The sequence below is a fragment of the Micropterus dolomieu genome, linkage group LG03 (assembly GCF_021292245.1).
Source record: "Micropterus dolomieu isolate WLL.071019.BEF.003 ecotype Adirondacks linkage group LG03, ASM2129224v1, whole genome shotgun sequence".
In the NCBI taxonomy this organism is placed as follows: domain Eukaryota; kingdom Metazoa; phylum Chordata; class Actinopteri; order Centrarchiformes; family Centrarchidae; genus Micropterus; species Micropterus dolomieu.
The window spans coordinates 16,124,102-16,152,013 of NC_060152.1; the positions used below are offsets into that span (position 1 = coordinate 16,124,102).

The window sequence follows — 27,912 nt, forward strand, 5'->3', positions numbered from 1 at the left end:
TTGGCCTGCTTCTGTTAATCTTATTGTCTAAAGTGGGTAAGAAACATTGAAATTCAAGTAGTTGCTGTTGTTTATTTGTGTTGCTGGTCACATTAGTACAATTACATTATGTAACCAAACCAAAGGCTGCTAATAGCATTGTTTGGGCAGGAACAGAAGGTTTTGTGCCATCAAGACTATAACTATCACTTGAATCTATTATACTCCAGACCTCTGAACCTATGTGTACCACTAGTGAACAGCGTATACGTCTTGGCTTTGTTCAGTCTTTTCACTCGGGGGTTAGTTTTTGCCCTTCTTACCAAGATCTAGTTGAGCAGGTAAATTGCTTTCTACCACACCAATGCGTATTCATATTTATCAAATTAAACTATGAAGACAACTAATACTTGAATTCATTTTGCAGATCCTCTCCTTTTTCAAACAATGACAATTGTCAGTTTAATTCCAACAATTCGTTCATGATGCTCTTCCCAGGAGCAGTAGTACTGAGACAAGACATTTATAGGACAATACATCAGCACTTTAAGAAAATTTAATGGCAATACAGAAAAAGCAAAGGATAGACACCTAGTACAATAAGTACAGATACCTACAACAAAAATCCTGAAATTGTTGCACAACAGAGAAGGGAATTGAACTGAGAATTGCAAAAACCACATAACTCACACTTGTAATGTGTTTATGAAGCCAGGTGAGTCAAAGAAATTTCTCAAATCAAGTGTGCATAAAATCTACACTGATTAAAGGATGTGTTATTTCATGTTAATATTTTTGTGATTTGTGTATTTCTAGTCGAACCGTACATCAGGCTGAGGTAAGTTGAGGCAGCAAAAGCAAACCTCCAGGCATGCTCGTCTTTGGTGTGTACAACTTTTATCCCAAACGAATCAGTGAAGTGGCTGAAAAATGGAAAGCAGGTGCAGGTGTTTGCTGTAATATCCACTGAGAAAATGTCCAATGGGAACTTGCTCTACCAGATCCACTCCCATCTAGAGTAGGCTATACACCCATACTCTAGAGACCTGTATGGTGGAGCATGCCAGCTTCATGGAGTCCAAGCTTTATGACTCTTCACCTTCTGGTGGAGGTAAGATGAGAAGACTTCAGGAAGTTACTGTCCCCAGTCAAGGACTAAAAGCAATGTGTTTTCTTCTGTACATATCAGTTTCTGATCCACATTCATTTATGCCATAGACTGTATAGAAAGATTTCTGCTCACCTCTAGGTTTTGTGGGAAATATCAACCCTCAGTATTGCCTCACAAACAAGATGTGACATTAGTGGGCTGTATCCCTCAATAAGGTTAGACAGATCGGATACACTAACCTTGTTTAGTCATACATACATAAATACATACATACAAAATATAAATCAGCTAATAAAGATACACTGTTAAGCTACCTGGCACTGAAGTGGTGAAATTAGCCCGACCTCTACTGGCTGCAACATTCAATGATGTACACATTAATGCATCACTAGTTATAATCCAGTATGATAAGAAACATTATTGTGAAAGAGACCATTGTGCATTAAGAATGCTTTTTTCTTTCAGTACTTTAAGAAGCCTATATTTTGAGACTAGTTATTCTGGGAATTAATGTACTTTTACTTTAGTAAGATTTCAAATGTAGGAATTTTATTTGTTACAGAATATTTCTACACTGTGGTACTGCTACTTTTATTGTGTAGGCTACTTCTTTCACCACTGTTTAAATCTGCCCAAAAGATTCGGACCTGTGTGTCAACATTGTCTATAAGACAGCGTCCAGGGTTTAATGCCCAATCCACTGCTTCTGTTTTTGCGCATGCGCATTCTGGAATAATGAGCCGATTTGGGATCTATTTTGTTTTTCTCTTCTTGTTCATTAAAAGCCCGAGTTTGATCCTATTCTTGTGTTTCGCCATTTATGTTTACATTCATTACAGAACAAGATAAAAAAGAGGAGAAAGATATGAAAGGAAACATCTGATCTATTTGGCCTCCATCCTATCAGAAGACAGTGGCATTTCTTCTCACCGCTCATGTGTTTTACAAGCACGTCAAGGGATCTCTCGTCCTTGTCTCTGTAGCTCTGAATGGCGTCAATCTGCAGTGATGGAGTGTGCTGTTCCCGTCTCGGAGGTCGTGCCAAAACCATAGGCCTAATCAAAACAACGGACAGGGCAGCTCGGTTACGTTACCGAACAGCGATAAGAGGCGTGAGATAGCCACGATAAGAGGCAGTTATAAACACACAGATACAGGATGCCTGGGAACAGTCTGCGTCTGACGACCACAGCGAAGGACTCTGCAAAACAATTGGTAAGATTTAAAGACCTATTTGAAGCTTGTAGGACACTGTTTACTTTGGTAGATTAAATAAGCTGAACTGTCTTTAAATGTGTGACTTTTATCTTTTGTTATTATTTGTTTGTGGTTATTTACTCTTTATTGGCCACTTGGGTCCCTTTTACTCTATTCTAACTTATTATCTCTAGTTTACCCTTTTCTACTCTACCTTACCCAGTGGTGGAAAGTACATTTACTCAAATTTGAGGTACTTGTACTTTTTAATTTCAAGTTGCTTTATACTCCACTACATTTCAGAGGCAATATACCTTTCACTCCACTGTATTTATGTGACAGCTATAGTTAGTAGTTACCTTGCAGGTTAAGCTTATGAAATGTGTATACATGCAAAAACAGTCAATTAAAACTATAAACAAAAAACACCTATAATTAGCTCCAGCCTCAGTGAAACAACGCTGTTTAAATTTGAATGCATCTGTAATAATTAATAATATTTGTAACAATACAACTTTGACAGAAACCATTTTTCCTGAATTATGGGGATTTGTACTCATAAAATTTTTTTTAAATTGTGCTAATTGACTTTTACTCAAGTATAGTTTTGAAGGGAAATTTGTAAGTATTTTTACAGAGTGATATTGCTACTTTTACTTAAGTATGTGATACTTCTTCCTTCCTTCCTTTCTACCACTGACCTTACCTTTCTGCTTTTCTATTTTACTTCACTCTGTTCTACCTTACAATTTCTCTACTCTACTTGAGTCCACTCCACCTTTTCTATAATTACCTTAGACTACTGATCCATCTACTCTACACCACTTCACTACCTTCTCTGTTGTCCTCTACCCTAAATCTATTCTGCCTTCCTGGACTTACCTTATTCCACTCTCCTCTACTTTACTTATTATACTTTATACCATCTGACCATGTTCTACTTTAATCTACTTTACTCCACCTTAGTGTTGTAGTCAAGACCGCCCAAACCAAGTCAAGACCAAGAAAAGAGTTTATGGAGACCGAGACAAGACCAAGACTGTTAGGGGCTGAGACCAGTCGAGACCAAGACCGAGGTAGGGCGAGACCGAGTCAAGACCAAGACCAGTTCTCCACATTACATGACACACAATAAAATGTGGAACGAGATCATAGGTGCTTCTCAGACTGATCTGAAAGATCCACATACCTATTAAAACACCCACATACAAAAACTAAGAGCTGAAATCAACGTAAGCATCTTTATTCAACACTCCTTTTCCATGTTTACCATCGCGGTTACCAAGAACGGTCTCGAGCACCACAATACTACTCCACCTTACTTTCCTTTTCTCTCCTTATAATCTACCTTCTCTTTGTTGTCTGCTACTTTAATCTACTTTCCACTATACCTGACTCTACTCTGCACTGCCTGTTCATATTCTTACCTCTCTCTAACTTTACACTCTTAAGCGTGTATGAAAAAAAAAAACATGAACTAATCATAAAAAGCATCATTAGTTCCCCTTTTCATTTCAGCATAAAACGTCACCAACATAATGGACTTTTACCACAAATAAATTGTAAACTAAAAGGCTGGAAAAGTCACACTTCTTTATTGTGGAAATTACTGTGTGTTTTCCTTTGTGTGTTTATTTGTCTGTCTTCTCCACAGTTCTTCGTTGACAACACTTAGTAGTGTGTTCAGCTGTATAGTCTGTTTGTACCAATGGGTCTCTCACTGTCAGTGTGGCCGTACAGCAGGGCAGACGACAGCCCTGCCTCCTCTTCATCAGCTTTCCTTTCGCTGGCTGCCCCAACCTCCTCTCGCCTCGAGGTCACTCTGAACTCCTCTCCGGTCACTCCAGGAGACGGTCGCTCGCACTGGAGCACAGTCCACCGCTCTCCTCACTTCCTGCTGTCTGCCTGCAAACAAGAAGTGACACGTTCACCTGTTGAGCGGAGCAGCGATGGGGTGAGGGCGGAGATGGGTGTGAAGAGTGGGCTTCATGTCTGGGAGGTGCTGTGGAGCCCCAAACACAGAGGGAGTCATGCCGTCTTGGGCGTCTCCTGGCAGAACTGCCCTTTGCAGGCCTCAGGGTACAACGTGCTGGTGGGTGGAGACTTGCAGTCCTGGGGCTGGGAGCTCAAAACTAATCAGCTGTGGCATGCTGGACAGATTCTGGGACTTTATCCAGGAACGAGGAAGAGGTGTCACTCTGAGGCTGCTGAGTCTCCCACTCCATTACTCACAAAGGCGGCAGAGACACCTCTCCCCATTCCTGAGCGCATCCTTCTAGTCCTGGACGCAGATGCAGGGACTGTGGGATTCATTGTTGCCGGCAGCTTCCTCGGCGTGGCTTTTAAAGACCTTCCTAGTAGAGTGGAGCTGTTCCCGGCAGTGAGCAGCGTGAGAGGAGGAGCCAGCATACGACTACGATACCTGAACGGTGCCACACGTGAGTGTCATGTTTTACGCAAATCAGCTTTGGTTAGATCTGATTGGTTCTTACAACACATAAGTTAACAGAGTTTTTTTTTTTTGTCTTTCTCTCTCCTTCCCAGGTGATCCCCCTGCCCTGATGGCTTTATGTGGACTGTCAATTCAACATTTTTTAGGGCAACAAAGGCAGAATCAAATGCACAAACTGCCTCTACCCTCTTGTCTCCAACACTACCTGCTTTCTAGTCAGTAACACTTAAGCATATGTACACACACACAATAGGAAACATTTTGTTAACTGTACCAAGAATTTACAGAACATTTCCTTTTGATATGAAAAATTATGTACATATTTATTATTTATCTTATTTATTAAAATGTAAAATATACACAGTTCACTGATAATATTTTGACAGGTGTTTACACAGTGAGTTCGGAGGACATTATACTGCTGTTTCTTATTTTACACATGTGAGAGAAGTTAGCCTTCAGAGCTTTTTTTCCTAAACCTAACCTAATTTTGTTGTCTAAATCTAACCAAGTAGTAAGTAACCTGAGGGCAAACGTATTCTTTATTTTACTCATTAATAACTCCCAAAAAAAAACTGTATATATTGAATTTCTGAATTCATTTGTACTGCTCTATGAACAAACTGATTAAATTAATTTGTATCTGACTCAGATTCCTGGCTGCTAGCTCAGCTGCTACAGTGCCAATTCCTTTAACTTTTTAATTAAAGTAGCCTATTTATCATGTTTTTTCCAACGGCCAGACTTAAGAAGGTGAGGAGTGTACACTTAAGTCTACCAGTAATGGAAAATATTTAGTATCACGAGGGACATAGGCTATTCTGAATTTAAAAGTCCTGAATTAAAGTGCTAATTAATATCAGAGGTGGGAAGTACATTTACTCAAGTTGGCCTAATATACATTAAAATTTTGAGGTATAAGCACTTTGACATTTATATTAATATTTTTAATACAAAACATTAGCTTATCAAAAGATGATGTATTATTACTGTTTAGTTTTATTATAGAGTATGCTAGGTCTAGTTAAAATATGCTCCACCATCGGCATAATGATGATGTTTACTTTTTTAGTTTCATACTATACTTTTCTGATATTTCTGTACTTTTATCTAAGTTAAGTTTTGAATGCAGGATAAGTACCCTACATAGTGTAGGCTAATAGAGTATTTTATATTGTGGTAGGCTACTTTTACTAAGTTAAAGTGTGTAGGCTACATTTTATTAGCCTATATTATTGAAGCTAGTCGTTCTAAACTTGAAGGTTCCAACCGGAAATATCTATTAGGCTGGGGAGGAACTCACTTTTTTACAAAATTAAATATAAGCCCCCACCCACATTATTTTCATACTGTCGCCACCACTCAGAACCAAGCACTGTACCTAGGCTGACAGAGGTTTCACCATTGCAGCCCCCTCCTCCTGGAACACCCTACCAATACACTGACCTGGACACTTTCAGATCACTTATCAACGCCTACCACGTTAGATTAGCATTCAAAATCAAATAATATTACATTTCACCTGCTGCTATTTACTAGTTTTATGGTCTCCCCTGCTTTTAGATAGGCCTATTTTTTATTTATGTATTTTATGTATCTCTTTTAATGTACTAGTGATTTTACTGTAGTGTCTTTGAAAAGCTCCTGAAAAGCGCTATAGAAATAAATTTTTTATTACTACTACTACTACTACTACTACTACTACTAATAATAATAATAAAAACAACAACAGTGTTCTTTTTGTTATTATTAGTAGTAGTAGTAATAGTAGTAGTAGTAGTACTAATAGTATAGACCAGGTACATTATTGCACACAGCAAATCTTTGTTAAATCCTACTTTAATAAAAATAACTATAATAACTAAATGTTGTTTGCTTGTTTGTTTGTGTTTTTTGTTCCACGTTGTGTCCGTGTAGCATGATTGTCAAACGGCACACCGTTGTCATGACAACAGCGGGACAGGAAGGAATGCCCGCGCATGTGACGTCATGTCACGTGAGCGCTCCTGGAAAACTGACAAGAAAAGATTAAAGTTTGCTTTAAAATATAAAGTCCAAGACCTCCTGTAAGTATATGTTAGCTAACTAAATGTGGCTTGGCTCAAGGTAGCTATTTTACAGTAGCTAGCTTGGCTAAATGGTGGCTAATTTGGATTAACTCCGTTTTATTGGCTAATTGATTAACCTAGACAGCTAACTAAGTTAGCTAAAAGTTTTGTTTTTGAAGGTTTGATGATGTGGGTTGTATTGTCAAATAACTGATGTAGAGCAGGGGTTTTCAAAGTCTGAGACTGTGGAAGAACAATGTTAGTGTTTGATCAGTGGTAATTTTATCTTTTAGCTTATTTAATATTTTAGTTCTATCTTGCATCTATCTATCTAGATGGGTTTAAATATGTGTTATTGTTTCAGTGTTGAGCCTTGTCAAAGGAAAGTTTCTGTTAACCTTTGACAGACAATGAAGATACTTTATGTTATTAATCCCTGCAAATGTGGGAAAAACTGTAAAATTGCCCCAAACTACTGAGTCCCTGAACAATGCCTTTAACCAAAGCACACACATTTAGGCTTTTCTATATCTCCTCTGGTTAATTAATGATATAACTTGTGGAAAAAAAAAAATTCACGGAGCCTCCCATTAAACTGTTTGGAGCCCCCTGGGGAGCCCCGCCTCCCGCTTTGAAATCCTCTGATGTAGAGCATTACATTATTAGCTTAAACTGACTGTTCCTGTCTAGAATTAACTTGTCATGGCATCACTGGAAAGTCTGGGAGGAGGAGGGTTAGTTTTTGGTCCCCCGGGCATAAATGGAGATGAAGAAGAGGAGGAAGACCAATCTGTGGTAAGTTCAGGCGTCACGCTCTCCAACAGGGTAGTGGATAGTCGTAACAGTCAGATTCATACTCCTGTATTTGTTTATCACCAGGTTTTACTGAGTGTTTTAGCCCAGCAGGGACAGGTGGGCCTCTGCTTCTATGACAGTAAGGACTCCTCTTTACACTACATGATGGACACTCCTGACAACTACGAGCTCCACCTGCTGGCTAGAGGTAAACATTACACAGCCTTCTGCACAGTCTCTTCCCCCAAATAGATTAGGTTTTTGGCTTTCATGTATTTTAAATAGCTCAAAAATGACAACTGTGTATATAAACTGGTGCTTGCCATACTTTACTGTATGTAGCTTGTATCCACTTTTGTCTGTTGTTTAGTCATTCAGGAGGTTAGTCCCCATGTAATAATTACCAGTGCAAAGCAGGAGCTCTGCATGACACGCTTCCTGCAACAACTTGGTGAGTGCTGGGAGACAAGAATTATCTTGCTATAGGGAGGGGAAACAGAAAAATGTCACACATGGTACGGGACATGTAGTTTCTGGGTCAAGGGAATGCAATGAGATTAGGGCTGCTTGACACTTCAGCTAGCTAATGTGATAAGGGAGAAGAGTGATTTAATAGCTATTACAAACCGCTTTATAAGACGTTTACTGATTACCCTATAGTGAAAAAATTCTACCATGTGAAACTACTGCTATTTTCCATCTGTTGTATCCCAGGTTCAAATCCAGACTACAACCCAGAGGTGGTTACTTATCCATATGTTGACTTTGGTAAACAGACGCCCACCAATGATATACAAATGTCCTTATTAATTTTAAGCGGGGTTTCTGCAATAATTTGCATGATTTTTTCACAATGAACAGATTGATTTTGAGTCAGTTTTTGAATGATGCAGGTCTGGAGCTTGGTAAGCAGAGGCTACTTTCTGCCCATCTGCCTTTCCTTCCTGCCTCCCTTTCAGAGAGAGAAAAAATGTCCTACCTCTCCTCCTGTATGTCCTTTGACTCTACCCTGATGGTGAGCCAGCTGTCTACGGATCATCCCATCCGTCACTCGATCGTTGTCCATCATTTTCTTGTGTATACGTGTGTTGATGTTTGTGTTGTGTACATCTGTTGGGTAGCTGAGGGCAGTGGGCGCTCTGCTGAAATGTCTGGACAGGAGGAGAGTAGGAGTGGAGCTGGAAGACAGCAGTGTTGGAGTTCCTATCCTACAGTTTCACGCCTACACACTGTAAGACACACATTAATGTGGCCAAGCACACACATAGGAGAGTGATTACACATTTTCCACAATGAGTTTTGTCAATGAATAGTGATTTTTCACTGCTCTCTGTTTAGCTAAACAGGTTTTAGTCTGTCTAACAGGCAGCAGTAGCATTCATTGGTGTACATCTACTGGGTTACATTTTACATTACATCTCTGTTCTCTATCTACCAGCAAACCAAACCCATCTCATGTGATGCAGAAGTTTTAACGAATGAAAATGTTTCTTCTCTGAAATGTGCTTTATCCCATTATAGTAAAAGCGTTGTTTGCATTGACCGAGACACCTACAGGTAAAAGTGTTCAAGCAAAGTCTCCATTATAAATTGTCTTTGTCCAGTATGTTTCCCTAAAAGCTGACACTGATCTCTTAAATCTCTCGTTAATCGTTCCCTGTTCCACAACTAAAACAGATGTATAGTATATTTTAATTTGACTATTACGTGCTTACCTTGGATCTAACTTTTGCTTTCCTGCCTTTGTTTTGTTTTTGTTTTAGATTTAATTTGCCATTGTGGTTTGGCACCTTTTGTGATCAACACTGTATTTCTGTAAAATAAAGAATTAAAATGTGCTAAAGTTGTATAAAATGTGATATTCAAATTGGATTCACTATTAGGTTAAGCAGGCAAAACATATAAAAAGAGACAAGGGGTGGTTGAGACATCACCATGTGTATTGGTATTTGTTCCAGTGTACTGCAGATCTTTAAATCAGAACTTCACCCATCAGTGTACAAGCTCCATTCAGGTGAAAAGGAAGGACTCAGTCTTTATGGTATGTGTCCCTGAAGGTAGCATTCAGGACATTATCTTTTAGTCTTATTTAATGGTATTTACATGAACTCCTTCTTATTATTATGTGTCACAGGGATACTGAACCGCTGTAGGTGCAAGTTTGGCTCCAAACTGCTACGGTGAGAAACACCTCTTGTGATAGTCCAGTCACGCAACAAAAACATTATTTGCTGTTACTTTATCACAAGAGAATATAATTCTTTTATTATTACTTTTAGCAGGTCATCAGTATCCAGTTTAACTAAGCTGATGTCTTTGCCACTATGGTCTATAACAGTTTATATTGTTCGTATGAGAAATTGATGTCAGATTCCTCTGGTACTGTTGCAGCACCACCATTACTACTACTGGTACTATGAATGCAACTGATAGGTTTATAGCTAATTTAATAAACAGGAAATTCAAAGTGCTCTATATAATGCTTAAAGCACAATAATTATAAATATAACAATAACTACTTCAAAAGTTGATTTATTGTTGATTTATTAGGAATATTCAGTCCATTAGAAACAAACAAAAAATCAGACCGAAGATTTGTATTTGTCTTAATTCCATACTATGATTATTGTGGGAATGTACATTTATGTAATTCTGCCATTTGTCTTTACATGACCATTATTTTTTGCATACACGCCACATTTGTTTAACTCTGGTTATTGTCCGATTGGAAGATGTAAACTTTGCAAGTTTGTGCTGTTTGCTTTACAGACGTACAGTAAGTGTGAGTGATTTCCTGTCTTCTCTCAGCCAGTGGTTTATGCGGCCAACGCAGGACCTGGCTGTGTTACACAGGAGACAGGAAGTGATTCGTTTCTTCACGTCACCACGGAACTCTGACGCCTTGAGCACCCTGCAGGCTTCGCTACGCAACATCACTAACATACCAGTAACAACTCTGTCCAATGACCTACTTTTTTCTCCACATCTGTGACTATTTATCCCCTTAAGTGCCTTGTCACAACATGAACGTAGAAGTTATGACTCTGCCTAAAGCCGGTCTGTGCTTGTGTGTCAGACTCTTCTGCGCAGGATGTCTCTCTCTCACACCAAAGTGACAGACTGGCAGAGTCTCTACAAGGTTGGAGGTACAGTTTTACCATTCTCACCTTATCCATCTGACGGGTTCTGCTAAGTGTTGTGTTGGTGTGGGTTTGTCAGACAGTGTACAATGCAGTGTGCATCAGGGACACGGTGCGACACCTACCTCAGTCCATTCAGCTCTTTCGTGACATCAGTGAAGGGTTCTCTGATGACCTCCACCATGTTGCCTCCCTCATCAGCCGAGTTGTGAGACGCACACATTAATACACAGCTTTAAATCTGAGAAATCTCCTGGCCTTTGTTGCCATGCTCAGTAGTACACAATTGTTTTGCAGACTGTTAACAAATTTGACTCCACCTCTGATTTGGAACATGTAGGTGGATTTTGAAACCAGCATAGCTGAGAAGCGCTTCAGCATCAAACCAAATGTGGACCCAGCAATTGATGAGAGTAAGTGCCTCCATGCTGGATTCAAAACTGGAGAATATAGTTTAACTCACATAATAAGTGCTGAAAAGCCTGATCATAAATCTCCAAGTGTTTTGAGCCTGTGTTGATAAGTTCGGATGGTGGTTGATTTAAAGTCTAAACAACACTCCCTCCCCCTGTCAGAGAAGAGGAAGATGATGGGGTTGTCCGACTTCCTGACAGATGTAGCCAGAAGAGAGCTGGAACACCTGGACGCTCGCATCCCCTCCTGCTGTGTCATCTACATCCCTCTGGTCTGAGCTTTATCTTTGCAACTACATTTTTGTTTACTTATCTGGCTTCTGCCCTTCTGTACACTATTATGTAGTGGGCTTCGTACTATGAGACATGTCGATAATAGTTTCTCTGCAGTGCCACATATATCAATGCTCATATATATCATTGTTTAATTCTCCTTACAGATTGGATTCCTGCTCTCTGTCCCTCGCCTGCCCAGCATGGTGGAGAAAGAGGATTTTTATATAGAGGGGCTTGATTTTATGGTTTGCTTATGATCTTGTCAACCTGTTCATTTTGTGTGTTTGTGTTCTTCAAAATGTCAAATGCTCATGTGCTGTAATACTCTGTCTTTTCCTTATGTGCATGTGGCCTAGTTTCTCTCAGAGGACCGTCTGCACTACCGCAGCCAGAGAACGAAGGAGCTAGACGACCTCCTAGGAGACTTGCACTGTGACATTAGAGGTCTTTTACCTTCTTACTAACAGAAAACCTTTACCCGAGCTGTGTACCTGACATTTTTTAGAAATGACCCCGACCACTAAAGGCTTTTCTGATGGCATACTTCCTATTTCTCAGACATGGAGACGGCAGTAATGACACAGTTGCAGAACACAATCCTTGAGAGGAGCATCTCCCTCTACAAGGTTGGCATGCATCACTGTGCACTTCATGTTCCAGAGTTTAAAACACGACTCCCACTCTGTTAAAATAATTGTTGGCAAGTAATTCTGTTAATGTGTGTAGGTGATTAGCTATCAGTTTGTTGTGATTAGCTATCAGTGTTTCCTTGGATTTTGTTTCACACACTATAAAACAGGTCCTACTCCCATTACAAGTTATTTTCAAGTGCTGTGAAATTTGTCTCATGACAGATGAGTGTGCCGCTATTTCATGCTGTAATTGCAAATTTTATTGTTATTTTTTAGAGCAGAATGAGCATTAAGGTTAGATGATGGGTTATTGTCTTCCCAATATTGTAGCTGTGGTTAAAATGTTCTAGCTATTAGGCAGATTGGAACTTGCCAATTGCATTAGTGTAAAATAAGGAGCTTTATTAAAATACAGAATTGCAGGGTTTCAGATGTTGAAATTAAGCTTTATTAAAGTGACACCCAAAATCTCTCTTTTGGGAATTAAACACTCACACTCACCCATTCTTTCGGTGGATTCCCATTCCAGGGGAGTATGAAAACATCCAAAGTAAATTCTCACACTGCTCCTGCAACATAATCCACTTCTTTGTTGTCCATCAGTATTCTCAGCATGTTCTAAATACTAATACTTTCCACCAAATGTGGCTAAATAATCAGCTTCCGTCACATGCTAATTTATTGAACACTAGAGCTCTTGCTTGCTCCTCTTTAATTCAAAACGGCTGTGTTCAGTGCTGTCAGTGTGTTTACTGTGTGTGCTGTGTAGGTCCTGGATCTCACTGCTGAGCTGGACTGTCTGATGGCTATGAGCAGAGCCTCCCAAGAGTACAGCTACACCTCACCCAAAATGGCCAGCCACAGGACGATAACAGTCACACAGGGCAGGTAAGCACTCAAACACTAGATGATAATTGATGATAATTGAATGATAACAATTACCCAGGTACTCCGCTTCTTTTTGTAATCTAAAGTGTCCAGTAAAGTATGATAGTATGTATCATGTCATGTAAGCTAATCTAACAGTAGTCGGATTACTATTCACATTCACAGCACACACAAACAGGCACATGCACACATAAAGCAGAAGTGGTATTTAATAAGAATACAGTACAGGACTGAAATGTTTGTGTTTTCCGATTTTCTAGACACCCGCTGTTAGAGCTGTGCTCTCCCATGTTTGTCGCCAATGCCTTCCAGAGCTCAGAGTTGCAGGGCCGAGTCAAGATGATCACTGGCCCCAACTCATCTGGCAAGAGCATCTACCTCAAACAGGTGGGACAGTCAGAAAAATCTCTGTTCCTAACAATTACATGCAAGTTTGATCGTCTCAGTAACAGGTCCAATGATAAACTGCTTCTGGTCTTGGCTAGCTCGATATTCAACCATTTGTGGTTTCCTGTTTACCTGAAATTGGCTTGTCATTGATGTTTGGCCAAACATTAAGTCTTTGTTGTTTCTTTCAATACAACTAGTCATACACTGTGTTGAGGCAAGACGTTACAGCGAAATTAACGGAGAGCTTTAAAGAAACAAAAGACCACTGACGCTATACATATGGGAGACAACACTTGTTCACATAATTCTGCTAAATTGCACATAATCTTGCCTTCATCATCTGTTTCTTCATCACCAGTAGTTGCACTACAGACAGTAGTTACCTCAGCATTGTGCTGGATGATGACTGCTGTCATGATGTACACGTTTTATACATTATTTATATATTTTAATTGAATAATTATTAGAAGAGTCCTTGAAACTAATTTACAGTATTTCAGGAGAATCATTTTACACTCGATTGGGGGGTTTTGACCTCAAGGCTGCTACTGAGAATGACTGATGTTTTCCATTTGGTTGAGTTCACACAACAGCGCTTGACATCCAATCTTGACTTGTCTCTTAACCGGTCTTCTGACTTGATTTTGGCAGGTGGGTCTGATTGTGTTCATGGCTCTGATTGGCTCAGATGTGCCCGCAAAGGAGGCAGAGATCGGTCTGGTGGATGGGATCTTTACCCGCATGCAAAGCAGAGAGTCTGTGTCTGTGGGCCTCAGCACCTTCATGATAGACCTCAACCAAGTACCTGACGCACACACACACACACACGCACTTATATGGACACAGGCTTCTGTGTGTGTTTGTATGTCAGTGTGTGTGGGTGTGGAAATAAAAGATATGAACTTCCAACACTACTGTCTTCCAGCTCCTCTCCCACTCTCCACCTGTCAAGACATTTTTGTAAAGCAGCTACTGCCTACAACCATAACACACACATAACACACACACACACAAACACACACAATAAAACAGTGTAGTACAGTGTGTAGTATAACACTTTATGTCTCTATTCTCCAGATGGCCCAGGCTCTCAACAGCAGTACCGGCAACTCATTAGTTCTCATCGATGAATTTGGGAAAGGAACTAACTCAGTAAGAAGAACTTTCCTGTGCTTTGTGAATTAAATACATATGTACACACATAACAAGGACACACAGTGTCATTAATGTGAAGCGCCTGAATCCAATCCCAGCCAACATTGTCCAATTTAGAGCTGCTGCACGAAAAGACCTTCAGTTCAGCCCAACATGTGCCACCTACCAGCATGAAAACTGCAGCAGCTGTTTAGAACTACAGAAATACAGTAGAAGTGTTGATATGCGCCGTCTACAGGCAAGGGAAGTAATAATGCAATTTTGGAACCATAGACAAAGACTGTTATAACTGCTGATCTTAAATAGCTGCTGTTTTTTTGTGTTGAAGTGTTTCATATGCTTACTTACATATTGTTTTTATATTTAAATTTTGGTAACTGGAGCAAATCTCCTGCTGGATACTATGAAACATACAGTGTTCACACTGCATCATTATGTTCTCTGTACTCTATTAGTGTATGCCAGGCTACTCTACAGAAGGATGGGGAGAGTCCAAACCAATTTTATTTGTCTAAAAGGAGACATAGAGGTGGGAAGCAGAGCCCAGAACAAAACAACAAAAGAAAGTATACTAATGTACGCTGAATATGTTGTGTCTTAGGCCAGTTAATTATTGATTATAGTGTTAATGCCTATAATCAATATTTTTATCACGACAATGTATCAAAGGACAATGTGAAAGGGGTTTGTTGTAGTTATAAACCTACAGACTGCTGCTCCCTTTGACTTCATGGAGTTTTAGTAAGTTTCAGCTCATTGTTTAGCTGTCTGGCTGAACATTACTGTTTTAATTCACTTTCATTGCTCTCATAGCATCATATCCAGCCGCAGTAGGTAGCTGCTTTTAGCTGGAGCATTAAGCACTCAACTAAAGAGCCAGATATTTCCTTCAGGAGTTGGTAGAGACCAAAACAGAGCTGAAAGAAAATGAATATTGGACTTACATTCGCCAGGTGGATAGAAACACGACAGATAAGCAGTTTGCTAAAGGTTCACCATAACAACTTAAAACGATGATTGATTATATGTTAATTTCAGCTTGTTTCCACTGCCCCAAGTGACCAACAAATCAGTTATATAGCAGGTTCAATAGTAGATTTTATGAATAAATCTTCAAAGGCTAACATATGTTTTACAACCACAAGCTGAACTGCATTTCAGTTATATCTCAGTATTTGTGGTAATGTCCACTAGAGGTAAGTGCTAAATGTAAAACCTAAAACCTTACCCACAGGTGGTATAACGTGTGAAAATTTAAGCGGTTTTTGCTTTCCTTTCCTGTGGGTGGTTCAATGACAGAACAGCTCTCCCTTGTGGAGAAAGCGCGACCTAGTTTTACAACAATGTTCAAAGTAAACAAACAAACTTTGTCTTTTGTGATTAGAATTCAGATTGACTATATTGACTTACACAGAGAATTTCTTTTCTTGTGTGCATGGATACATGTTTCTGTCATAAATCAATCCATTTAATTAAGATGCTTGTCTTATTTTAATATTAATTAGGTTACTGCAGCATTATTATTGCCAGTGAGTAGCAATTCATTTACAAAGATGAAGCATAATCGCCTGTAACATTATCATCAATTAAGTTAACATTTGTTGTTGTAATACTATTGCTCAGTCAAAAAGAAAGGAGGACATCTTAGTGGGTGGACTTTTTAATCCACAGAACAATGAGCAGGAACGTCCTGTGAACTGGTTTATTTGTGGCACCAACGTTCTGGCTAACAACGGTTTGGGTAAAGACCTTAACTTTAACCTTCACCAATAGCTGCGTCATCTTTGCTCCAAAACACAGCTGACAGTATCATGTTCCCCTTCAGGTGGATGGACTGTCCCTGCTGGCTGCTTCGGTCTCTCATTGGTTGAGAAAAGCTCCGGGGGATGTTCCTCACGTCCTGTTGGCTACTAACTTCCACAGTTTGCTGCAGCTGGGCCTTCTACCCTCCTCTGGCCTGCTGTCTCTGCTGGTACTGAGAAATACTTAGCCAAGCTTGCACAATAATAAAATGTAGCCAGAAGCATTTTGTGAACGTTAGTGAGGTTTCATGATGGTAAAATAATGTGCTGCAGAATAAATTGACAGCAAAACTTCCAAGTGATTAGATAATGAGGCTCCACTTGAGATGTGTTTTACCTCATTAGAAGTTTATTTTATAAGTACTGGATTTTTATGTGTATGTGGTTGTGTATTTATATGTGTGTGTGTGTGTGTGTGTGTTAGACTCTAGAGACAGCAGTGGACGGGGATGAGTTGGTGTTTCTGTACCAACTGAAGGAAGGAATCTGTCAGTCCAGCTATGCTGCCAACATCGCTACACTGGCAGGCCTGCCAACTAGCATTGTACAGAGAGGAGTAGAGGTAAACACACACACACACACACACACAGATACACAGAAGCATGCTCACATTGACTGACTGTGTGTGATTGGTCAGGTGTCTGACCTGTACAGGACAGGAAGACCCATCAAACGCATTGACAAAGCATCATCTGATGAGCAGGCAAACAGGTTTGTTAAACTCCAGCTGCACAGAATGACAATGAAAACACAAGCGAGCAGTGTATGTAATACAGCCAGGTATGTTCGTATGTGTGTGACGGGCAGGTGCAGGTCTGTGGTGGAGAGGTTCCTGAGCCTGGACCTGGAGGACAAAGACTTGGACCTTCAGCACTTCATGAAAGAGGAGCTCCTGCCCTCTGCTGGGGAGCTGCTGAACCTCAGCTAAACTGTTCTGCAAAAGTTTTTCTACAGCTCTGCGGTCAGTTTGTTCATTCACTATCAAACGTTTTCAGTTACTTTTGGGGGCGAGCAGACTTTTCCCGATGTTTTACCTGTAGACAGGATATATTTATCTAAATACATGACAAGAATTATATTACAGTGTGACTGAAACATTTATTATACAGCATGTGTCGGCAAGGTTTATGTTGTAGCAAAAAAAACCCAGCTCCAACCTTTTCATGTTTTTTTCAGTTAAAATACCATTAATTCAATTTAATATGATACAAACAAATTGGTTGGATTAAAGCTTTTCTAAATGAATATGTATCTAAGTAGTGTTTTCTAATTCAGCAGTCTATTGGACTGTACAAAGGTTCTGCAAAGCTGGTCATTTTTCTTCACCATATGGTTGAAGTCCTTTCAGCATCACTTCAAACTTCATGTCTTTGTCTTTTTTGGTTTGACACCATGACTAAATGCAGGTTTTTTTACTGTGGTCCCCATGAGGCTTCAGCGAGGTGCCAGGTAGTTAGAACAGCCACAGTGAGATGAAAAAGTGTGCTGGTTGGAAGCGTGTGTGCCGAGTTGCAGAAGGGAGTGTCGCAGCAGTGTTTGGTCATGACAAAGATGGTTTTGTTGGAGAAGAGCTCCACCATAGTCTCCACGCCGCATTTCTCCGCCTTCACACAACCTAAAGTCTTCACGTCCAGAGTATCAGCTGGGGAGACAAGACAATGGTATTCAGTATAAGGTCTCTAAGTATATAAGTTTACCCTGATAACCATTCTAATGCTTAGATATTAATTAATAAACATACACAGTCTTATCCAACACACCTGCCTTCCCTCGGCCCGTGTAGCAGCGTTCCCCGAGGCTGCAGTTGGTTTCGGTGGTGTAGCAGGCATCCCAGAAGCCCAGGTCACAGTAGAAACACTTCAGATACTCCCCTACTTCTTCCTCAAATCCGACTGACTCCATGAGCTGCTGTAACTGCTCCTCCTCCTCACCTGAGCCCAAGGAACCCCACAGAAACAGGACAGCTTGATGCAGTAAAGCTCTACTGGCAAGAAAGTTGCTGCCAAAGGAGATCAGTGTCTAACAATGAGATATTTGAAAAAAACACATCTTATTCTTATTGAATAAGATATTGTTTTTATAAATTTAAATGTAATTATGTGTAGTATATTGAGCAAAATCTGAGAAACGTTTTTCTATTTTACTTTATTTTTTATTTAACCAGATAAGTCCCGTTGAGTTTAGAAACTTATTTGCAAGAAACTCACAATACAGCAGGATAAAAAGTGGCAGACATAACTGTACAAGATCATGCAACTAATAAAACAACACTAAAAAAATAAGCAAAGAACAGAGAGTATACACTTAGTAACAGTGTAGATGTCAGATTAATGGATGAAATGCTTTGGATTATGCAGATTTTGAGGCATTTATGTAATAGCTTGTTGGACACATTAATTATTCAGGGGGTGCTGAATGTGTGAAGTGCTGGAACGCCGCTGAAGGACATCAAGCCAAGCTGATGAGCCACATTCTGCCGAGCATCTCAGAAATGTTTTGTTTATTCTGCAGCAGTCTGGAATTTGTTTCTTTGAGTGGATGACTTGTGTTATTGAGGGAGTGCTCCAAGTCTTCGGGCTTCATCGTGTTTTTATTAACCAGACAGATACTGGAATTAATTGAAAGAGTTGGCTGGAATGGGACAAACCCTTAGTTATTCCTACCAAACTGTACTGCACAAATCCCCCAAAATAATACAACTAGTGCCACACATTGAAATGCAAAGAGCCTTCTTCCTAAAAATAGCTACAACTATTTGCTACAGAACAAAACATTTTCTAATCAAATCTCATCAAATGTGGCTGAAAACCCATTTAAAATAAAAGTCTTCATTTTAACCTCATATTAACTAAACCACTTTATATTCAAATGATTTTAATTGCAGCATATTTGGATACGAAAACATGATTGTCTAGGCAGTTTTGGATTTAACACCGTCGCTGAGCTTTAGGTTTGGAGTTCCCTGTCTGAGCACAGACAGTTGGCAAACAGCTGACTTCAGAGCTGAAAAAGGACTAATCTCCTCGGGGCCATAATATGAGTTTCAGTGAGACTCACAGTCCTTATCCCCTCTCATCTTGTTAGCTAGTGCTAGCTCAGGTGAAACGTGCAGGCTAAAGAGTAGTGAGGTTGGGTTCACCGTGAGGAGAGTACAGGCTTACTAAAGCTATACCCTATATAGCTGCCAATTCATTAGTTGTGTCTAGCCAGTGCAGTCTAATACAACAGCCCTGCAATAAATCCTTCCCTCGTTTATCATGTTCATGTTTGTTGAAACTGTTTTAGGGATGTGTTGTTCAACCGTATGGACGTTTTGGAGAATGTATCTTGTGATGCTGTTGAACTGTGTTTCTAATATTTTCTTCACCCCATTTAAATCAGTGAGGGTAGATAAAATTGCCGCTTCCAAAATGACCATACAGTGGAATTAACACTTATTTTAAAACAATGAAAAACAAAAACTGAAGATTATAACCTTAATGAAAGTAGGATTTACTGCAGGACTTTTTTACGATTTTTGCATTGACAGAAAATATATCGGCAACTATCAATTGAATAATCTTGTGAGCAAATTTTCAAGCAAAAAAAATACATTTGATGGTCCTGGCTTCTTAAACGTGGAGATTTGCTGCATTTCCTTGTCTTATGTTATAGTAAATTCAATTTTGGGGGGGGGGGTTAGACAAAACTAGACATTAGAAGATGTCACCTTAAATTCTGGGAAGCTGGGATGGACTTTTAATGCTATTTTCTGATGTTTTGTAAACCAAATTACTAGATTGTTAGTTGTAGTCCTAATTTATTGCAGGGCTATAGTCTCATATTTCACTAATTAAGTGGGCTACTAAATACACACACACACACACACACATATTATATTATGTTATATTATATATATATATATATATATATATATATATATTCAATATTAATCGAATCCTTATAGGTAGAAGTAAGAATCTGTAGCTTATGAATAACTATCAACCAGTAATGATAACATTTCTATGCCCAGTTGTTTCAAGGGTTGTACAGAACATACTGTTTGGTCTACACCTACTAGAAATCAAGTTACTACGTCATATTACCTTGAGCTGGTGTGAGCATCATGATGGCAAAAACACAGAGTATTAGTCCTTTCATTTTGAGCGGGATTTTGCTTCCACTGACTGCACCATTCGGACTGCAGAGGAGACCGGAAGCAGGGCTGAAATTGGATTAGTCAGAAATGCACCTTGCTATTTGTCCTGCACCAATCACAGCTGCTGAAAGGCTGCGGATGATCAAACAAGGGGAGTTTTGTTGCAAATTACAAACCACACCTGGATTGGTAAGGCCTGTGAGAGAAGAGGAGGTGGAGCTTGAAATGTCATTTGGTTTATTAGCTGTTGTAACAGAAGATACAGCGTGAAGGTTACATAGAAAACCAGGCTGGTAACTCATCCCTTTGTTTTGATGAAAAACTGAATGCCAGATGTAGACAGGGGTGGCGGAAAACATCCAGCTGATGCCTCTCACTTTTTACAAAGACACCTTAACAGAATCCCTTTTCCTGCTGTAACAGGTGAAGTCTTTGAGTTAGACAGTTTTTTAAACCGGTATCTTTCAGGCTGGTTAATCCTCAGTCACTCATATATCTTATACCAAAACATGTTGATCATAGCTTCTCTCTCTCTTAAGGAACAGAGAAATTGCATGCATCCTGACTCAGCGCATGGTTTAAGCAGCTTACAGTCTCCCATCCGTCTCCTCAGATATGTATCAACACACACACGCACTAATCTCTCAGAGGGGGGAATTCGATTCAGTTATATTCTCAATGCAGCAAAAAATGTGTGTTGCTGAATTATGTAATGGCATTGTCTCACACACACATACACACGGATGTACGCATGAGAAACCTCAAAGACTTGTTGTATTCTGTGTTGCTGCAGTGCTGCTTGCATGCGCGTGTTTGGTGTCAGATTCAAAGACATTTCACATGTCAATTTAATCTCAATTTCAGGATTAACGGCCAGAAAATCAGAGCAGAGATGAAACACTTAGTAATCATTTGAGTCATTTTTTTTCAGCAGCAATGCCAAACATTTGCTAGTTTGGTTGCTTCTTTTTGCCTTATATGATACTAAACTGAGTATGTTTGAGTTTTGGACTGTTGTTTGCAATTTGAAGAAAATGAATGACTTATTTTTCTCTATTTTTTCACTATAATCTTACATTTTTATACATTTTGGAGCATGTAACTTGTGTTACATTATGTAGAGAGGTGTTGGTGTTATTTAGCCTCACTGACAAAAATTTAGAAACACAGTGAGTATAACGCAATACAATCAAACAGCACTACAAACTGCAGCGTCTAACATGATCATAAAACCTCTAGAAATTGAACGTTATGAAGGTAGGATTTATTGCGTTTTATTAGAACACATTAGTTTTAGCTGGGTGTAACTAAAGAAGCTGGCAGACAAAAAGAGTGTGTAGACAAAAAGATTTGACAATAATTGAGAAAATAACCTGCAGATTAATCGGCAATGAAAATAATGTGTAGTTGCAGCTCTACAATCCAGCATCTTTCCTTCAGAATGCAAACATGTCAGAGCATCTGACATCGAGAAGGACTCGTGTATGTGTGAGAGTGCGGCGAGGGCTGCTTTTCTGAGCGATAAGTGCGCAGGAGGCTGCTTGCAGCTTGTTGCAAGATTCAGACACATCTTCCCAACAAGCCCTCTCTGCTGAGGCTGTGTGTGTGAGAGAGAGATATGGGTGCTGCTTTTAGTGAGTGAAATGTGTGGCTGCAAATTACTGTACACTTCAGTCTCAGTCGTCATCTGGATGGCAGGATCCCAGCATGGGCCCAAACAACAAGGAAATACTCCGCAGTCCTAAAGCACCTATAAAAACCCTCAGACTGATCCCCTGTGTAATTAGAGGCTGGAGGAGAAAATGCTGGCGATAATTAAAAATCCTACCCCCTTTACCTCTCAGCTTGTTCAAACAGGCTCGCTTTTGCTCAGTTGGGCCCGACAACATTTACTCTGTTTTCTCCACACTTTTGCTGTTTTGCACAAGCCAAGGACTGAGATGGGGGAATAGACTATTTGAATAAAGCGTAGGAATCAGATGATGAAGAGGGAGAGGAGATGAAAGGTCGGGGATGGTGGGAGAGTGAAGCTTCAGTTACACGACTCACAGGACCACTTTTCTCAGTTAAGCTGCGTCAGGAATAACTCATAACAGCCTCACCAGATTTTGCTGTTATTTTTGTTTTTTTGGAACTCATTGCTCTTTTTTTTTTCTATCCACACTGACTGATATCATTTAGGATCTCTCCTCACAACACTCGCTAGGTGAACAAGTGAACGGCTGACACTGTGAATAAAAAAAAATAGGTTGAATTACAGTAAATAACTGAAACTCATGTGTACAGAACACCAGCTGGTATTTATAGCGTGGCTGTAGGTGTTGGGTGAGTGGAGCGTGGCCTTGCGCGCTCCTCTTGTTTATACAGAGACACAATTTTCTCAGATAAAGAGCAGATTACAGTATGTGTGAGATTAGATAAAGACTCATTTGAGACCTAATCTGGCTCATCCTCTTAACCGAACCTCTCCAGCAAGCAAATGCAAACACTGTTCCTCTGCAGGGAGAGAGAGAGAGGAGGAGAGAGCGGGAGCGAGTGTGTCAAAGCACCCAAATAAGTTTTCAGGAATCCTCCTCAAGTCCAAATATGGTCAAACAAGCAGTGTCTTTAGGGATTTCGGGCATGGGCGAGTTCAAAGACGACAAGATGGTGAGTTGACATCAAACAGCATAGCTCCAATCTTTCAAATGTGGGTGAGTCAGAGAACGATGTAGGACAAAAACACCCTTCACAGACAGTGACTCAGAGCCACTGCGCCACTCGGAGGCACTAAAACATACCAACAAACATTTCATCTGTTTATTGAGGAATGCATAGTCTTGTCTTCCGTGTGTGTCTGCACGTGATGCGTTCAAATCTCTCTCATCATGCATACTTTATGAGACAGTAGAAGTTGAACCAGTAGCGGGTTCACTGTTGAGGCAGAGGAGTGCCTGTCCGTATGTTGAAGTTGATTTCACTTGAGTTGCAAGAGTCTGAGGAGACAGAGGTCTTAGCGATTGAGGGGCAGGGGGAGGCAGGCTGAGGAGTTGGCTCCTGGTGGTGCAGAACTCGGGCCAGCACGGTTGATCTTCCCTCCTTCTCCTCTTCCTCCTCCTCCTCCTCTTTATCTCTACCTCCTGCACCTAAAGAAAGCGGTGGTGATGGTCTGCTGGTGATGTTCTGTCTGTGAGGAGGAGGACCATAGTTCTGGTTTGAGAGGGGGAGTGTGTGGGCCGGAGTGGTCCAGCATCCCTGCTCTCCATCTTTACACTCCCACTGCTCCTGACAGCTGAAGCTGGGCTGCTCCTGCGAATCCTCCCAGCCGCTTCCTCCCTTCAGATCCTCAAGGTCATCAGGTGTCTCTCGCCTGAGGACTTCCAGGTCCCGGTTCTCGTACAGCAGTGTGGCGGCGCAGATGAAGATGAACAGGCCCACACCCATGACCATGGGCCCGGCCAGTTTCATCCTCTCAACGTGGGTGCTGCCTCGGCCAGCCACGGGCTTTGGGGCTGTGGATACGTAGCCCGCCACCGCGACACTCATCCCCACCAAAACCACCACTACACCCAGCATTAGCCACACGCCTGGTGCAGAACGCAGGTGCAGTTTGGTTTGGAGGGCTCTGCCTTTCCTCAGGTGTCTACGGCATGCTGAGAGGCAGACAGGTGATGACTGGGTGGAGTGGGAGGAGGCGGGGCTGCAGACAGAACTGGCTGCAGTCATCCTCTGGCTTCAGACTGAACAGATAGAAGAAGATGCAGAAGAGAGGACAAAAAGCAAGAAATGCAAGGATTAAGCCAGAAAGTGTTGCATGAGAGGGAGAGAAGATAGTTTACTTTGCTGTTGCACAGAACAGGAAACAGCTGCTTTAATAAGACATGTGGCCGAGTTAATGAGATGCCAACCCTTCTGCAGCTCCTCCGGTGTCTCTGTGGAGCCACTTTCTGCTCTACCCCGCAGCAGCCCCTCCGACTGAACTGACACTGAACGACTCATTCATCATCATGGGAGTAAAAGCGACTGACCCCTTCCAGGACCTTGTGATTTCACTTCACAATGTCGCTGCAGTCATGAATAAGGAGTTACTACGGTAATTGCTCCAACCGAACTCATCACCCGTTGTGTTCACTTGCCCCCCTGAGGCAAGTGAGCACAACGGGTGATTCAACAGGACGCAAGCGGAGATGTTAGGCTACATTGCCTATCAAGTCATGTTTCATAAGTGCTCTTACGCATGCATTTTTAATGCCTATATTTTAATTTATGGTGCGCGACAGCACTGTTGCAGACTACAGTAATTTACTGCAGTTCACTGTCCGGTTACTAATAACGCAGTCAGGATAGAAGCAGATTGAGTACTTGCCTTGTTTTGGACGTAAATCCGAAGCAGAAACTGGCTCCTCGGCATTATCAAAATAAATAACCCTGAGTTGAGTTATTCCTCCCACTCCTCCGTGTGCCTTCTCCACCACTTTGACTCGCGGTTAAATCCACACTTTCACCTAATTCCTCCTCAGATTAAGACGTTTTTTTCATCCTTGGCTTGGCTATGTGAGCCAGTGTGGGGCGCAGCAGCGAGCGCTGCAGAGCCTGAAAATGTAGCTTTTATAGTAAATAGCAGTCTTAGTAAAAGTGGTGCAAAGCCGCTCTGCCTCTCTGTGTCTCCTCGCTGCTTGTGCGCCTATGCAGCCTGTGTTTGGATTACTCTCTTTCTGTGTATGTGTGTCTGTGTAGAGGAGGGGTCGTGGGAATCTGTGGCTAGTCCAGGCCAGTCCCACGGTGAGCCCAGTTATTCTTAGTGATCACCAGCATAGAAGTAAGTGAAGAAGCAGCCGCCTTCCTCTATTAGAAATGCATAGCCCAACAATGTCAAAAATATAGATATATATACTATTATTATTATACCCTTTACTGAAAGGACCTTACTATATATATCTCAGCTACAAATCCTGAACACAAGAGTTTTGCTGACTATTTTGAAACACATGATTTGACCAGAATTCCAGGCAGCCATTATGGTTAATTAGCAGATGCTTGAATTTTGCTTAAAGGGGAACTCCATCGATTGTACACTCCAAGTCTGTTTGCATGTCTTGGGGAGTACTTACACCTGCACATGTGACAAAAAGTAATAAAAGCCTTCAGTGGCTCCAGGGGAAGCAGTGCTATGTCTGATAAATTCCCTCGTGTGATGTAGCTTGAGACAGTTGGGGCTGAGAAATTCTTTTGAAAATGGAAAAGATCCGGGGTGCGGGGGGGAGGGGGGGTTAGAAAGAAGTGAGCTTACCATACCTCCATATCCAGCTCCTCATCTCTGGTTGAGGCTAATGGCTGGAGGCTACATAACACATCTGAATCTCTGACCAAACTGTTGGTAATGGAGTTGTATTGTGGGTTATGTAGGCGCCAGTTTTGATGAATGTATAGAATAGAATAGAATGTCTATGAAGATTCTCAGTCATCCAGGTCATAGTTATCCAACGAAGGTTAAAATCAAGGGCAACTGGACTTGGTTGAAGATACTGGAAGACGTTTCGTCCCTCATCCAAAGGACTTCTTCAGTTCTTCTTCAGTTCTTCAGTTCAGAACTGAAGAAGTCCTTTGGATGAGGGACGAAATGTCTTCCAGTATAGAATAGAATACCACTTTATTGTCCAGCCAAGGCTGGAAAATTGTCTTTGGTCTCACCAGACCTCTAAAAACATGACTATACAAACATGAACATATATAAACATACCAACATCATATCACATCAGTGCCGTACATCTCTCCGCCCATCACATCACATAATTGCAGTTTATCCCATACACACTGTGTACAATATACTTTCTGTACAGAAAAATACCAATTAGTGCAGTTTATTCATTAAATTTATTGCATATAAAAGATAAAGTATAAAAGATCGCTTATAGATATTCCTGTTTGCCAGAGACACTCTGTATCGTCGTCCTGAAGGGAGCAGCTCAAACTCAACATGGAGGGGGTGCTTATTGGTGAATGAGATAAAAAAGCTGATGTCTCTGATTCTGCTGCATCAGTTTTCATACATGTTTTTTTAAACTGCCTGTGAGTCCTAGACAGATATTGTACAACTAGCCAGCATTTGGAGTTTCAACCTGTTGCTTAGAGGCCAGGTGTAGCCAACCCACAGCATGGTGGTTTTAAGGTGATCTACAGTGTATTGCATGCAGATATGGCCCACACAGCATGCTAGTATGTGGGTGAGTGTTGCCTATTTGCATCTGGGTCAGATCATTTACTTGAAATAAAAGTACCAAAACGGCATTCTAAACATTTTAATTAATGGAATAGTAAAGAATTAAAAACATTTTGAATTTATTTTTTCTGTAATCTTTGCTTTTTTAAGTGGAACATTTGATCATTTTACTTCTTTAGGCCTAAATGAAACCACTTTAGAAGTTGTAGAGAGGAATCTCTCTGCTAACTGCTAACAACTCATACACATCTGACACTGTGTTTTTGTAAGAGGTCACGAGCCAAAAAGGTTGGGAACAACTGGTTTTATCTTTAAAAAGATACTGATGGAGCAAAAAGTGAAATATTTCCCTTTGAATTGTAGGGTAGTAGAAGTAAAACAGGAATAAAATAGAAATACTCAAATAAACTGCAAGTACCTCAAAATAAGTGCAGTATTTGAGTGAATGTATCTACCTTCCTCCACTTGCTTTCATGCTTAACTTTTAGGCCAATGCATGCTAAAAGTGACAGATATTGTACAACTAGCCAGCATTTGGAGTTTCAGCCTGTTGCTTAGAGGCCAGGTGTAGCCAACCCACAGCATGGTGGTTTTAAGGTGATCTACAGTGTATTGCATGCAGATATGGCCCACACAGCATGCTAGTATGTGGGTGAGTGTTGCCTATTTGCATCTGGGTCAGATCATTTACTTGAAATAAAAGTACCAAAACAGCATTCTAAACATTTAAATTAATGGAATAGTAAAGAATTAAAAACATTTTGAATTTATTTTTTCTGTAATCTTTGCTTTTTTAAGTGGAACATTTGATCATTTTACTTCTTTAGGCCTAAATGAAACCACTTTAGAAGTTGTAGAGAGGAATCTCTCTGCTAACTGCTAACAACTCATACACATCTGACACTGTGTTTTTGTAAGAGGTCACGAGCCAAAAAGGTTGGGAACAACTGGTTTTATCTTTAAAAAGATACTGATGGAGCAAAAAGTGATATATTTCCCTTTGAATTGTAGGGTAGTAGAAGTATAAACAGGAATAAAATAGAAATACTCAAATAAACTGCAAGTACCTCAAAATAAGTGCAGTATTTGAGTGAATGTATCTACCTTCCTCCACTTGCTTTCATGCTTAACTTTTAGGCCAACGCATCCTAAAAGTGAAGTGACTGCTACTGAGCTCACAGGTCACAGATCATCAGGAAAACTGAGGAAACTCCAGCTGCCGTTGAAGTCCATGATATGGCTAAAAGCTCCAGAAAAAGCTAGTAGGTATACCTTGATTTGGGATTGTTTTGTCAAC

At 40.5% G+C, this 27,912-nt stretch overlaps 4 protein-coding genes across 11 annotated transcripts; 2 read left to right on the forward strand and 2 right to left on the reverse strand.

Annotated features, from left to right (window-relative positions):
- Window positions 1-1,856: 1,856 nt before the first annotated feature.
- si:ch1073-228j22.2 (SPRY domain-containing SOCS box protein 1) lies at window positions 1,857-5,386 on the forward strand. Of its 2 annotated transcripts, none has more exons than XM_046045463.1 (3): window positions 1,857-2,305; window positions 3,942-4,725; window positions 4,832-5,386. In XM_046045463.1, exons 2-3 carry the CDS (start codon window positions 3,996-3,998, stop codon window positions 4,960-4,962), a joined length of 861 nt encoding a protein of 286 aa, XP_045901419.1. In that variant the 5' UTR covers window positions 1,857-2,305; window positions 3,942-3,995; the 3' UTR covers window positions 4,963-5,386. The 2 variants fall into 2 exon arrangements, with proteins under 2 accessions (XP_045901419.1, XP_045901420.1); XM_046045464.1 differs by lacking the exon at window positions 1,857-2,305 and adding an exon at window positions 3,311-3,363.
- A 1,332-nt stretch (window positions 5,387-6,718) lies between these two features.
- msh5 (mutS homolog 5) lies at window positions 6,719-27,854 on the forward strand. 5 transcript variants are annotated; one of them, XM_046044311.1, is made up of 27 exons: window positions 6,719-6,805; window positions 7,478-7,582; window positions 7,667-7,790; window positions 7,953-8,033; window positions 8,297-8,350; window positions 8,476-8,597; window positions 8,704-8,813; window positions 9,104-9,139; window positions 9,541-9,623; window positions 9,717-9,762; window positions 10,391-10,529; window positions 10,659-10,721; window positions 10,802-10,930; window positions 11,063-11,135; window positions 11,298-11,407; window positions 11,576-11,656; window positions 11,768-11,855; window positions 11,970-12,037; window positions 12,813-12,931; window positions 13,192-13,318; window positions 13,973-14,122; window positions 14,399-14,473; window positions 16,302-16,448; window positions 16,703-16,840; window positions 16,916-16,989; window positions 17,086-17,239; window positions 27,753-27,854. In XM_046044311.1, exons 2-26 carry the CDS (start codon window positions 7,490-7,492, stop codon window positions 17,204-17,206), a joined length of 2,451 nt encoding a protein of 816 aa, XP_045900267.1. In that variant the 5' UTR covers window positions 6,719-6,805; window positions 7,478-7,489; the 3' UTR covers window positions 17,207-17,239; window positions 27,753-27,854. The 5 variants fall into 5 exon arrangements, with proteins under 5 accessions (XP_045900267.1, XP_045900268.1, XP_045900266.1 ...); XM_046044312.1 differs by lacking the exon at window positions 27,753-27,854 and adding an exon at window positions 17,685-17,889; XM_046044310.1 differs by lacking the exon at window positions 27,753-27,854 and having other exon boundaries at window positions 17,086-17,523.
- On the reverse strand, window positions 17,409-18,405 carry LOC123967937 (sperm acrosome membrane-associated protein 4-like). The gene is made up of 2 exons (XM_046044319.1): window positions 18,039-18,405; window positions 17,409-17,920 (listed from the first exon to the last, which is right to left on the reverse strand). Exons 1-2 carry the CDS (start codon window positions 18,178-18,180, stop codon window positions 17,691-17,693), a joined length of 372 nt encoding a protein of 123 aa, XP_045900275.1. The 5' UTR covers window positions 18,181-18,405; the 3' UTR covers window positions 17,409-17,690.
- On the reverse strand, window positions 20,637-25,792 carry LOC123967936 (transmembrane protein 200B). 3 transcript variants are annotated; one of them, XM_046044316.1, is made up of 2 exons: window positions 25,686-25,792; window positions 20,637-24,135 (listed from the first exon to the last, which is right to left on the reverse strand). In XM_046044316.1, the coding sequence occupies exon 2, from the start codon at window positions 24,119-24,121 to the stop codon at window positions 23,327-23,329; it is 795 nt and encodes a 264-aa protein (XP_045900272.1). In that variant the 5' UTR covers window positions 24,122-24,135; window positions 25,686-25,792; the 3' UTR covers window positions 20,637-23,326. The 3 variants fall into 3 exon arrangements, with proteins under 3 accessions (XP_045900272.1, XP_045900274.1, XP_045900271.1); XM_046044318.1 differs by having other exon boundaries at window positions 25,691-25,732; XM_046044315.1 differs by lacking the exon at window positions 25,686-25,792 and adding an exon at window positions 24,762-25,132.
- Window positions 27,855-27,912: the final 58 nt, after the last annotated feature.

Bases quoted from the DNA above. Each gene is read 5' to 3' on its own strand.
- LOC123967937 (XM_046044319.1), bottom strand. From the start codon at position 18,180: ATGGAGTCAGTCGGATTTGAGGAAGAAGTAGGGGAGTATCTGAAGTGT. The intron at 17,921-18,038 runs GTGTGTTGGATA...TTGTCTCCCCAG, and splicing joins CACGGGCCGAGGGAAGGCAG to CTGATACTCTGGACGTGAAG.
- msh5 (XM_046044311.1), top strand. From the start codon at position 7,490: ATGGCATCACTGGAAAGTCTGGGAGGAGGAGGGTTAGTTTTTGGTCCC. The intron at 9,763-10,390 runs GTGAGAAACACC...GTCTTCTCTCAG, and splicing joins TTTGGCTCCAAACTGCTACG to CCAGTGGTTTATGCGGCCAA. The intron at 16,449-16,702 runs GTACTGAGAAAT...TGTGTGTGTTAG, and splicing joins CTGGCCTGCTGTCTCTGCTG to ACTCTAGAGACAGCAGTGGA.
- si:ch1073-228j22.2 (XM_046045463.1), top strand. From the start codon at position 3,996: ATGGGTCTCTCACTGTCAGTGTGGCCGTACAGCAGGGCAGACGACAGC. The intron at 4,726-4,831 runs GTGAGTGTCATG...TCTCCTTCCCAG, and splicing joins ATACCTGAACGGTGCCACAC to GTGATCCCCCTGCCCTGATG.
- LOC123967936 (XM_046044316.1), bottom strand. From the start codon at position 24,121: ATGACTGCAGCCAGTTCTGTCTGCAGCCCCGCCTCCTCCCACTCCACC.